Source organism: Sturnira hondurensis, unplaced genomic scaffold (assembly GCF_014824575.4).
Source record: "Sturnira hondurensis isolate 20B ecotype Veracruz unplaced genomic scaffold, ASM1482457v3 Scaffold0022566, whole genome shotgun sequence".
Lineage (NCBI taxonomy): Eukaryota > Metazoa > Chordata > Mammalia > Chiroptera > Phyllostomidae > Sturnira > Sturnira hondurensis.
In genome coordinates, this window is record NW_028095197.1 from 6,854,601 (window position 1) to 6,867,980 (window position 13,380).

At 39.7% G+C, this 13,380-nt stretch overlaps 1 protein-coding gene across 16 annotated transcripts in view; it reads left to right on the top strand.

The window, feature by feature from the left end:
• The window catches only part of UNC13B (unc-13 homolog B), a 219,051-nt gene that overhangs the window by 131,095 nt on the left and 74,576 nt on the right, over positions 1 to 13,380 (top strand). For all 16 annotated transcript variants that reach the window (XM_037036045.1, XM_037036051.1, XM_037036049.1 and 13 more), the window contains one exon: positions 2,294 to 2,384. In XM_037036045.1, coding sequence (XP_036891940.1) covers positions 2,294 to 2,384 — 91 coding nt within the window. The remainder of the gene's footprint in view (positions 1 to 2,293; positions 2,385 to 13,380) is intronic.

A 13,380-nucleotide genomic window follows, 5' to 3' on the forward strand; every position in this document is an offset into this window, starting at 1 on the left:
CTTGTAGATAGCTACAGTGTTCCAGACTTTCTTGAGTCTGCAGTTCTTGGCTTACTAATTGACCCCATATATGGCAGCCTCCGAGTTTGGAACTGATCTGAGTCCTGCTGATTATTTCATTCAAAGGAGCTGCTTAGAATGAAATCGCTTTCTAGCATATTAATGTTTTAAATTCTTTCTTTCTTTCATTTTTTATTGTTGTTCAAGTACAGTTGTCCCCATTTTCACCCTGCCACACATCCCTGCCCCACCCATCCCTGCCTCCCACCCTCAAACTTACCCTCATTGAATTTGTCCATATGTCCTTTATACATGTTCCTCGATGGCCCTTCCCTTATTTTCTCCCATTATCCCTCTCCTCTCTCCTCTCTGGTTACTGTCAGTTTGTTTTTTATTTCAATGTCTCTGGTTATATTTTGCTTGCTTGTTTGTTTTGTTGATTAGGTTCCACTTATAGGTGAGATCATATGGTATTTGTCTTTCACAATTTTTTTGTGAACATTGCTTTTTGTTTTGTGTTGTTTTTCCCTAGCCAAGAAAACCAGGACACAGTTGAGATAGAATGGGTGCGGAAGCCAGATCTAAGCCCCTTCTGCCTCCCAGGGCCCAGCAGTGTATCTGGCAATTGGTACCCATAAGAAAAATTTTAAATGTGCCCTTTAACAGTCTTATAATGAAGCTTAGTACAGAGTTTGAGTGTTATTATTGAGTTAAATGGGTCAGTAATGTTGGTGATAAGTCAGGGCAGAGCAGGCTTTCTCAGTTTTGGCATTTGGAGCCAGATAACTCTTTGTTTTTGGAGCTATTATACACATTGTAGGGTGTTTACTAGCATCCCTGCTCTGTACACACTAGATGCCAGTAGCAACCCTCAATGTGACAACCAAAAATGTCTCCAGGTATTGCCTGCTTTCCCCTGCCCTTGTTGAAAACCACTTGGGTAGAGTGATAAGGTGAAGGTGTGACTTAGATTCTCAAATATCAAGGTCTAATGATAAAGCTTGTCGCTGAAAGATCAGAGCCGTGAATGCTGATTACGAGATAAAATTTAGAGAATGGTTGGTATGTCAACTCTACCACTGGAGGCATAAATATATTTTCTCTTTTCCTTTTTTTTTGATCTTCACTCATTTCTGGTGGCTTATCTGATAGATGAAACATCCAGGAAACTGAGTGCTGGACCAGCTTTTTTACTGGGTTGACAACCCACTGAACGATGGCTCTTTCTAGACTTTAAACTTGGTAGATGCTGTTGTCTGGGTTGAGTTCTTGGTAGAGCAGCAGAAGTGACCAGCACGAGTATTTGTCCTCTACTGGCTGTGTCCTCTCAGATCCTAGCTGTGCGAGTGAAGCCCATGTCTACTTGGCCAGAAGGGCCTGCAGTTGTTTTAGAACAATTGACCCATTTAGGTGGCATTAGAGCCCAGCATGTATATTTTACATGTCTAGATAGTAGATTCTTATTTGCTGCCTTGGCAGTATACCACAGTGTGAGACAGGAGAAGCATTATCACCGCGAATCAACCACTATTCCACAGTCAAGTGCCTGGATGATGACGCAGGGTAGTATTTCTGTCTCAAAGCTACTTTGTTATATTTATTGTTCATTTCACAGAGAGTGTTCCTGAGGCAGCACAAGAAATAAGACCATGGCAAAAAAGAGGCTGTGCTTTTTTCTTAGCACCTAGACGGTATAGTCTAGGAATTAGTAAACCTTCCAAAATACTTAGCGGAGCAGAAAGGGTTTCCACGAACAAAATTCTGTCCTAAAGATTCTATGTAGAACCCCCAAGGGGAGACTGGTGCTCCTGAGAGGTGGATGAGAGAGTTATTCCATACCTCTCTGCATAGTTTTAATTCTAGACATTTACTCAGGGCCTTTGCCATTGCTGCTAGTATCCTGCTCCCTGAGCTGCCTCACTGGGTGAGTGAAAAGGGGGAAGGAGCAGGGGGAAAGATGAAAAGCTCAAAGGAGTTGTCATTTCAGGGAGGAACTTTTTCCACATTGGATATTCAGGACTATGCTGTTTGAGTGGCCTGAATTACTAAACAAGTATAGGCATGAATATAGATCATTTTAGTTTAGATATTTGGCAGTGTTACCTGTGGCCTGGGCTATTTTTTTCTTTTTTATTGAATTTATTGGGTGATATTGGTCGATAAAATTATATAGGTTTCAGGTGTACAATACGTCATCTGTATATTGTGTTGTGTGTTTACCACCCCAAATCAAGTCTCTTTCTATCACCATTTTGGCTGGACTATTTTAAAGGAACATTCTTTTCTTTACTAGTTTTCCTGAGGAGAATGAGTCTTCGCCATTCACCCAAGCCAGAGCACACTGGATCCGAGCAGTCACCAAGGTTCGACTCCAGCTGCAGGAGGTAGGAAATCTATTGTTCTAGTCCTAGTCGGAACAGTTTTTCATTTGAAATTGGGAGACATGTGTTACCGAAGAAGCAGTCAGTGATTAGTCATCTTAGTGTGCATCTGGGATGCGTGACAAGCAAGCTAGAGCCTTAAGAGATGGGAGGGTGGCCATCACTTCCTTCTTTACTAATTAATGGAAATCAAATAGAAGTAGTATGTTAAGAGTCTGAAGATAGAGTTAAAGGCTGTTTTTAGTACCATAATCACCTTGAGACCATTTTATTTTGAATTTACGCAGGGGACTGCTTCAAGGCCTCTTAGGGTCAGTTGTTTTACTTGGCCAGCCAGTTCACGTAGCATTAGCTGGCCCACACAGAGCTAGCTATTGTACACACTATTCAGAAATTTCTATGGGTTTCCTTAATTTAAGGCTTAAAGCATCAACACAGTAAGATCTGAAACAATGTAAAAAAAAAAAAGTCGTGTAAAGATGTCCCATATCCTTCTCATCAAGATGGCACAATTGTTGACATTTTATTACATTTGCCTCATTGTTCTCCATCCATCATGATTAATCTTTTTCTAAACCATGAGAGAAAGTTGCAGATACAATGTTCTATCACTCCTAAGTGCTCTTATTTGTATTTTCCCCCAAACAAGGCTACTCTCCTGTGTAAGCGCAATATAACCGTCCAAATCCAGAACTCAGCGATGGCAACACTGTCATCAAGGCCCCATGTAGATTTTGCCAGCCATCCCAAAAATGTCTTGTCTCTTTTCTGGTCCAGGATCCAATCCAGGCTTACATGATGCATTTAGTAGTCGTGTCTCTATAGTCTCCTTTAATCTGGAACCATTTCTCAGTCTTTTTCATCTTCAAAAGATGGCACAGGCTTTTCATTTTGTAGCGTATTCTTCATTTTGGGTCCATCCAGTGTTTCCTCATGTCCCCACTCAGACCATGCTGTCTTGGCAGGAGTTAATCAAAAGTGATGCTGAGCTCTTTTTATGAATTCCTTCAGAAAGTACACGATGTCAACCTGTCCTAACCCTTGTGATAGTAACTTTAATCACTAGGTTAAGTTTGTATTGGCCAGGTCTCTCCACTATCATGACACCATTTTTCCTTTTGTAATTGAGAAGTGTTTGTGGTACAATACTCTGAAACTATGCCCATATCCTGTTCCTCATCAAACCTCCACCTACCAGCCAAGTATTCATTGATGACTTCTATCTGAATTTGCTGCCACTAATGGTGGTTGCCAAATGGTAACTTTCTATTTCTGTTATCCTTTCTACATTAACTAATTGGCATTCTGGTATAAGAAAGAGATTTCCCTTTTCTCCCCTCAATTTATATCAGTATGAACTCATGAATTCCTAATTTATTACATGAATCATAATCCCTCACTATAATTTATTTATTTTTTAAAATATATTTTATTGATTATACCATTACAGTTGTTCTATTCCCCCCTTCATTCCCCTCCACCCACACACTACCTCCCCCACCATTCTCCCCCCCTTAGTTTCTAACCACGTGTCTCAAGTTCTTTAGATTCTATATTTCCCCCACTATTCTCGCTGTCCCCCCTATCCATTTTCTGCCTGCCATCTATGCTATTTTCTGTGCCTTCTCCCCCCTTCTCCTCCTCCCACCCCCCTGTTTCTAACCCTCCATGTGTTCTTCATTTCTATGGTTCCACTCCTGATCTAGCTGTCCTCTTGGTTTGCTTTTGTTTTAGGTGTGGTTGTTAATAACTGTGAGTTTGCTGTCCTTTCACTGTTCATATTTTTCATCTTCTTTTTCTTATATAAGTCCCTTTAGCATTTCATATAATAAGGGCTTGGTGATGATGAACTCCTTGAACTTGACCTTATCTGAGAAGCACTTTATCTGTCCTTCCATTCTAAATGAAAGTTTTGCTGGATAAAGCAATCTTGGCTGTAGGTCTTTGGATTTCATGACTTGGAATACTTCTTTCCAGCCCCTTCTTGCCTGTAAGGTCTCTTTTGAGAAATCCGCTGACAGTCTGATGGGTACTCCTTTGTAGGTGACTGTCCCCTTATCCCTTGCTGCTTCTAGGATTCTCTCCTTCATTTTAGTCTTGGCTAATGTAATTATGATGTGCCTTGGTGTGTTCCTTCTTGGGTCCAACTTCTTTGGGACTCTCTGAGCTTCCTGGATTTCCTGGAAGTCTATTTCCTTTGCCAGACTGGGGAAGTTCTCCTTTATTATTTGTTCAAATAAGTTTTCCACTCGTGGCTGTTTCTTTCCCCCTTCTGGTACCCCTATAATCCGGATGTTGGAACGTTTAAAGATGTCCTGGAGGTTCCTAAGCCTCTCCTCATTTTTTTGAATTCTCATTTCTTCATTCCTTTCTGGTGGGATGTTTTGTTCTTCCTTCTGGTCCATTCCATTGATTTGTGTCCCCGTTTCCTTTCCATCACTATTGGTTTCCTGTGCATCTCCCTTCATTTCAATTAGTTTAGCCTTCATATGTTCCTCTAATTTGTGCCTAAAATCAACCAGTTCTGTGAGCATCCTGATGACGAGTGTTTTGAACTGTGCATCTGAGAGGCTGGCAATCTCCTGGTTGCTTAGAGTTATGGGCTTTGGGGCTTTGAGTTCTTCTTGTACCATCTTTTGGGCTGTTCATGCCTGTTACATAGCAGGATCGGAGCCCTAAAGTGTTCACTAGAGCAGGGCAACTCAGTCACTGGGATGTGACGTTGTATGTGGGGGCGGGGTCAAAGAGGGACAATGGCTTCCCTCTGCCGCCTGCCGCCTTGGCCCCCACCGGCACCGCAGCCACCACCGTCACCAGGCCCACGCGTTTCGTTCCACTGTACATGAGTGTGCCACCGCCGTTAGCCCTCCACCACTGGGTTCGCCCCCTGGGGCCTGTGTGGTCCGTCTCACTGTGCGCGAATGTGCGACCGTGGTCAGTCTGCCCCACACCCCGACTGGTTCTGGACTGCCTGCGCGCCTAGGTCGGGGGATCTGTCCTGCCCGACCCAGGTCCTCCGCTGGCTCCGCCTCTCTTACCGTCCCCGTTGAACGGTTCGTAGTTGTCAGACTTCCGTATAATTCCGTTTTCTGGTCTTTGGGTGTGTCCTAGTTCTCCAAACCTTTGTTGTATTCAAACTTGGTTGTGGGAGAAGGTACAGTGTTTCCACCTATGCCTCCATCTTGGCGGATGTCACTATAATTCATTTTGATGCCCAAATTGTCCTAGTTTTGTACAAGCGCTGTTAATTTGACCCTTCAGCAAGAAGATAATGTTTTTTAAAGTGATTGAAAAAGTAGCTGATTTGGAAAAAGCATACTTTTCAAAATGCTTCCTTTTCTATGTGTGTGTGTGTGTTCTTTTGTTGTCATAAACATTGTTACCTACAAACACTTGTAACTGTGGGTTCCAAAATCATAGAGAGAGGCTGTTAACATATTAAAAATCTTTCTAATGAAAATTTCAGTGAGGTGTGAGCTTATTTGTTGAAAATATAAAAATTTTTCTATTTTGTAAGACATCAGAGAAGTTGAAAATTTAGCCAAGTTCCAACAAAATCTTTGAATAATTGGTATGTAGGAAACAATTTTACAATTTTCACTTGAATGATATATCAATATCTTTTTTAGCTATGAAAACTAAATATTGAAATAATCAAATGAGGAACTAGACTTTCAGACCATTCTATAACAAAATGTTAAACTACAATAACAAAGCCTATCATATCATGTTGCTTTCACTAAAAATATTATTAGTACTGCTAATACTATAGTGACAGCAAAAATATTTTTGTATCGTTAACAAGTGTTAACTGTTTCTATTGTGCTTTTACATGTAATTTTTATAATGTAACATATGAATACAGTTATCATGTATATCATTTTTAAATGAATATATACCTATTGAGAGATATATGCAAATAGATTTCTACCAAAAAGGGCTGCTTATCATCACCTTTGGGAGTCTATTGATCTAGATTTACATGAGATAAACATTTGGAGTGAACAGTTACGAAGTCAGTGTCATAATACTTATTAATGCTTTATTTCTAATTTTTCAGAAGTCTTGTAATTCTTATTATACAGGAAAGTAAAATAAGTAATCTTTACAAAGAAGAACAGCACTGAATGAGAAAAACAAGAATATATATTGGAGCAGAAACTGTCACGACTGTTTCTTAAGAGGCAGTTCAGAGTCTCTCAAAAAGAATAGCTGAAAACGGTTGCCAAAGCTTGGAATCATTTACAGAAAAAGCATGGTTCATTTAGGAGTGATTAAGAACCATTGACACTTAACTGAATAAGGGAACAATTACAAGTACATTCTTAACACAGGTAATGTAAGTAGAAGCTGATTGAGTGTGAGCAAAAGAAGAAAGACAAGCCAGAGTTCAAAGAAGGATTCGATAACAGTTTAAGACAGAAGCAGAAGTACACCATTTATACTCCAGATGAGATTTGCTGACAGATTGTTTGAGGTTTTGAGACACTAAGAAATGTGACAAGAAGTGTTTTTTCTGAGTGGTTGTAATCTAGTCACCCCTTACTGCTCTGCCCAAAGATAATAATTTTTGCTAGTCTTATTATTATATAATTTCTTTATGCAAGTGTAAGCAAATATGAATATATGTTCTAATCTTCTATCCCTATTCTTTTTAAAATAAGATGTTATATTATACACACTAAGGACATCATCCTCTTTTACCTAGAGAGTCTTCCATATTAGCTCTAAGAGTACTTTTCTTTTTAACAGCTTCATAATATTCCACTGTACTGCAAGCATTTAGTCTCTATTGATGTTTATTTGGTTGTTTCCAGTCATTTGCTATAACAAATCATATTCTAGATGAGTACCTTCTACATGTTACTTTGCATGTATGCATTTCTGAGAGGACATGCATTTATAATTTTGATAAATATTGCTAGATTGCCTTTCATTTGTCAGTGGCTTAAGAGAACAAAGGTTTATTTTGTTTATGTGCCTTGTCATTCTACATGTTCAGCAATTCTGCTTTAAGTTGTCTTTTCTCTGCAATCTAGGCTGATGGCATAGCATGCACCTAAAACATTCCAAGTTTTGGTGGTAGAAAGAAAGAAAAGATAATAAATGGAAGAGAACATAGCAAATTATACTCTGGCTCTTAAGACTCCTGCCCAGAAGGTACAGTATGTCACTTTTGCTCACACTTCCCTGGCTAAAGGAAATCATATAGCCATATGTAACTGCAGGGGAGTAGTACCTATACCATGAAAGAGATAGCAAAGGATTTGTGAACAGCTTTAGTGATTATTCAAAAGGGTGTCTGCCTTCAGCAGAGATTGTACCAATGTATACGCCTACTAGTACTGTCAGGGGGGTGCTTTTTTCTTCCCGAACCGAACCAATAGAACAACTTGTCAAACTGGGATTTCTGCTAGTTTGCAAGACAACAGTGTCTCAGTAGACTTTAAATTTACGTATTTTATTATCAGTAGAGTTAAGCATGTTTTCCTATGAGTAAGGGCTATTAGTATTTACTTTTCTGTGAAGTCTCTTCATATTTTTTTGCCTATTTTTTTCTGTTGAGCTTTTGATTCCCAGGAGCTTTTGGATGTCTTAGGGAAAGTAACTCTTACCTGAGATATGAGTGTTCAGTATTTTTTTGCAGTATATCATTGTGAGAAAGTTTTTTTAACCGTCATGAGCCATGTTTTTCTACTCCAGAAAATGGAGAGGATAATAGTACCCTTTCTTTTAGGATAATAAATTATCTATTAAAATGATGATTTAAAAAGCAGAAACCAGAGGGCAGCAGAGGGATATCTCAGCTGTGGGGGTTCCTCCTGAGAAGCATGGGGTCTAAACCTGAAGCTGGGCTGCCAGTCCAGAGCACCTGGGAAGAGATGCACACCTAACACCTGGCTGTGGAAAGCAGCAGGGTTTCTGTTGAGAGAGAGAGACAGAGACACGGGCACCTTCTTAAAGGGCCAACGCAGAGTTTTGTTGGCAGCCACTCACACTGGGCTGCAGTGGAGCAGGGTGGCCCTGTTTATCCTTTTCCTAGATTGGCATTTACCATGATGTAATGGAGTTACTTGTTTGTTGTTACATCTCACTTCTCTGTGGATTTGTGAGATCTTTGAATGTTGGGGCTATGCTTTTTATTGCTAGTGTTCTAGAACCCAGTGTAGAACCTAGCAGATTGTTTAGGCAACATTTTACGGATGCTTCACTAGCCATAAAAGCCCATCATCATTTCCACAGATACCTCCCTGTACTTCTTTTAATTATTCCTGTTTTTATTTTCCCAAAGCCTAGGACCCAATAACAGTAAAATATTAACTATTAAGTTAGCTATGCTTTTTAATATTATTTTCATGCACATTAATATGAAATTCCTGAATCTGGACCATATTATATGTGGATTAAAAATTTTTTCCCCTTTAGATTGTTTTTGTGAGATTTAATCTGGTTTATTAAATATACTTGAAAATATGATTTAGTGATTATTCATAGATTAATACTATTCCATTTTGTACATGTCCCATACAATTTCTCTTGTTTCTTTACTAAAATAAATAATGCCACTCTGAATATCATTATGTGAAGTTTGTTTTCATTTCTGATGATTTATTTAACCTAGCTTTCTCCAAGTACAGTCAGATAAATTACTAAGTTAAAGAGTATATACCTTTTGTTAATTAGGTTCCATGTATAGGTGAGATCATATGGTATTTGTCTTTCACCACCTGGCTTATTTCACTTAGCATAATGCTCTCAAGGAATGTGTATAAAGGACACATGGACAAAGCCAAAGGCAGGGTAGGATCAAGGGTGGGAGGTGGGAATGGCTGGAGTTAGGGGGAATGGTGGGGAGCAAATAGAAACAACTGTACTTGAACAACAATTAAAAAATAATTTAATAAAAAAATACACGGAAAGCAAAGTACATATTTTATAACCCCCCTAAAAAAAGTATGTACTTTTAAAAAGCTTCTAATAAAGTTATACATGTGTTTTCAGAAAAATTTTCCAATTTGTGCTTTGAGTGCATATTTGACTATACCACACCAACACTAAGTATTATTATTTTAGAAGATTTTTGCCAGTTTGACAGAATGATATCTCATTGTTTTAATTTGCATTTCTTTGATTGTTTGAAAATTTCCTGTAAACTTATAGGACATTTATGTGTCTTTAGTTGATCTAGTAGACTTTGAGGAACTGCCACAGGAACCTAGCTGCCCTTATGTAATTTCTGTGAGAGTGTTAGCAACTCGAGGGAAGAGATCATAGAGGTCATCTCTGTATCCGGGCTGGCTGAGCACCTGGCTGTATATGTTTAATAAGTGTTTCGTGATATTGCTAATGCTGATGAAGCAGTAATGCTGGCAGTGTGGGTGGAATGAATATGATTTTGTACCTTATTTGGCTTAGCTGCAGAGGAATCTGGGGGAGGAGGTGAGACTTCTAGCTCTAGAAACAGAGGCTGTGGTGGCAGCAGGTGGGTGGGTGTTCCAGGTGGAAGGGATAGTGAAGGAGAAGGCATGGAGGTAGGCCGTGAGGAAGCCTTGACAGAAGCTCTTAGGTTGCTAAAGAAAGCTGAGGAGGGAGAGGCTTAGTGAGCAGAGATAGAACTGAGCAATAGATTTGAAGGACCTGGCGTAAATGGAGCAATCGCAGGAGATCCCAAATTGCACCTGGTCAGCCTGAGAGACAGATCAGCATTTTCTCAGGGAAGATCATTAAGATAGAAAATGAATTGTCTCTCTCCTGCAAAGTTCTGTTCTTTCATATAACTCTCCCAAGCAGAGACTTCCTTCTCGTGGTTTAATTGATTTCCTAAAAAAGGGATTCTTCTTTTGGAAAAATTGATGAGGCTGAAGGGGAGGGCTCTTGATTACCCCTGTCTCTTAAATTTACTTGCACCTGGAAAGTATTTCAGGTTTTTGTTCTGACTCATGGCTGCCTACCTCAACTTCCACTACCTCAACTCTTTGCCCTTAGAGAGCACCAGTTATCCCTCCTTTCTCTCATAATCTTTCAGCCCTCTTCCCTAACATTTAAAAACAAAACACCTAAAGAATTTTCAATAAATAATAAATGTAAAAATACAAAATTATGCAAAAAGGATATGTATAATGTAAAGTTTCCTCCTACTTCAGAGGAGTCCCTCTAGTCCCCGACTCCCGATTTCATGGTTATCTGTGTCTGGTGAATCGGCCCAGAGGTAAAAGGTGCCTTTACAAGCATGCATGTGTGTATCACACACCTTGTCCTTTTCCTCTTTTCATTTACTGCTGTATTTTTGAGATTTTTCCTTATGAGTACAAATAGAGCCACTACATTCTTTTTAAATAACTGCTTCATATTTCTTTCTGTGGAGGTATTATATTTATCCACTCTGTCCTCTAGATGGATCTTTAAGTTGATTCTAATATTTTGCTACTACCACAGTGTTGCAATGCAAATCCTAGAGTAAGCCTGAATACTTCCAGATCTCTCTTAACCACAGCCTTTAGCATCCATCTTCAACCTTCTTGGTGAGCCCTACCGAAGAACAGGCCCTGCTACTGCTTCATCAAATAGAGAGACCTCTCTCAGACCAGTGCCCTAGCTGCTGCTCCCAACAGGCCCCTTCTGCTCTTTGGCACATGGTGGAGTCCCTGTCTGGTATCTGAGACCAGACCGATGCATTCTGTACTGACTGAAACCTGGCCACTCCCTAAAGCCCTTTTTGGAGGAGATTATGCCTTTTTTTTTATGCCCATGTATTACTGGGTCAGGTGAGGGGTTTGGTTTTCTCTGGTTGCTTCTACCTCTTCCAGAAGCAACCAAAGAAAGAAGTATTACTAGTTCCTCTAAAAACCCGTTCTGAGACCTACCTTCCTTGTTTCAGTTAGATCCCAACTTTTCCATAACTGCTATCCATTCATTGAAAACTTTAGTGCCTACATCACAGTTTTCCTTTTAATATCAATTACTACCACCATCATCATAGCAACCACATTTACTGAATACCGATATTCCTGTGTTTTACATGCATTACTCAAATGAATTCCTCACAATAATTTTATGAATTGGGCTTATGTTATAGGACTTATTTTAGGGATTAAGAAGCTGAGCTTTAGCCCTGGCTGGTGTGGCTCAGTGGATCGAGCTCAGAACTGCAAACCACACGATCGCGGTTCGATTCCCAGTCGGGGCGCATGCCTGGGTTGCGGGCCGGTTCCTGGCAGGGGACGCACCAGAGGCAGCCATGCATTGATGTTTCTCACCTTCTCTCCTTCCCTTCCCCTCTAAAGATAAATAAATAAAATCTTTAAAAAAATTTTTAAAAAGTGTTAATGAGATAGCTATATAAAGTAATTAGCACAGAGTGTGATGCACACAAAACATTTAAAAAAAAAAAAAGAAGCTGAGCTTTAGAAAGATAGAAACTTCTCTGTGGTCACCTAGCTGGTGAGAAATAGAAACAGATTCAAATCTAAATCTGTTTAACTCCAGATCCTGTATTCCTAATACTGTTTCCTACCAACATAACCTTTTTTTTTAATCACCATAATCTGGAGAGACTTTGGTTCCCACCAAACTCCAATTTCTAGGACTGTTAATAGGTTCTTTATCATGTGATAAAGAGTTTCGTGGTTCAAAAAACTGGGAAACATTGAGTTCCAATAGCATATAATACCAACAGATTGCTTTATCATAATACTTGTCAGATACTTGCATATACTTAGACTTGCAATTCTTAAAGAGGGGAGTATAACATGCACAGCATTATCACAGACTTCTTTGACCAAGAATTTGTATTGCAGAAGCATCCTATTGGACTCATTTTCCAAGGAATACACTTGAGGCAATTCTGTTTCATGATTTCGTTGTCATTTCATTAAAACTCTTTTGTGAAGGTCATCAGTGAGCTGATAGCTACCTAACTTCGTGGTTGCTTTTAAGTCTTTTTTAAAAATTTAGTTTAATTTATTTATTTAATCCTCATATGAGGACATTTTTCATTGCTTTTAGAGAGAGAGAGGAAGGGAGGAAGGAAGGAAGAGAGAGAAACATTGACTGGTTCCCTCCCATATATGCCTGGACCAGGGATTGAACCCACAACCTAGGTATGTGCCTGACCGGAATCAAACCCACAACCTTTCAGTTATGGGACCATGCTCCAACAACTGAGCCACACCAGCCAGAGCATTAAGTCTTTATCCTATTAGACTTTTCTGCAGTATTTGACATTCCCGAACACTCCTCCCTGTTTTGACATGTTAAGAAACCATCTCCAACACTCTTCTGTTCTCTCCAGTCTCCCTTTTCTGATTTCTCTCTTTGGTCAGTTCTTAAATGTTGCTGTTTCTGGGGTTCTTCCCTCAATCCTCTCTTCATATAACTGCATCCTTTCTGTGAAATCTTATTTATAATGTCAACTGCCACTTATATGTAGGTTGCTCTCCTATCTATACATCTAGCCCAGATCTCTCTCCTGAACTCTAGACTCATATTTATACCTACTTCTTGTATATTCACTCACTTTTCCCATAAGCATCTCAAGTGCAACATGTTCTAGCCAAAAGACATCATCTCTCAAAGCCTTTGTGTGTGTGTGCGTGCGTGCATGCTGTATATTGTTCCCATGCTCCACAAACCAATCCTGAACCCACTAAATGTGATTGGGCTCTTGAGAGGTAAGAGAAAGAAAACCTATCCCTTCTATAACGTAGAAGAATTAGGAGTAGGAGTTTCACTTGTCTTCAAATTGAGAGAAGAATAAGGTAGCTGTCTTGTACACATAATAGGCACTCCATAAATATCTGTTCTCAGGATGAATGAAAAGGGTGTAGAGTACGGAAACCAGTCACTTTTTATTGCTGACTAGTTCACTGTGGGGGAACCCAGTGAAACTGCTTCCAATGGCTAAAGTGGCAAGCGGCCAGTGCCACAGCATTGCAGGCTTTTATAGGGATTTAGACCCTGGTGGCACTGGGTTTCTGGGGAAACGTGCTGTGGGATAACG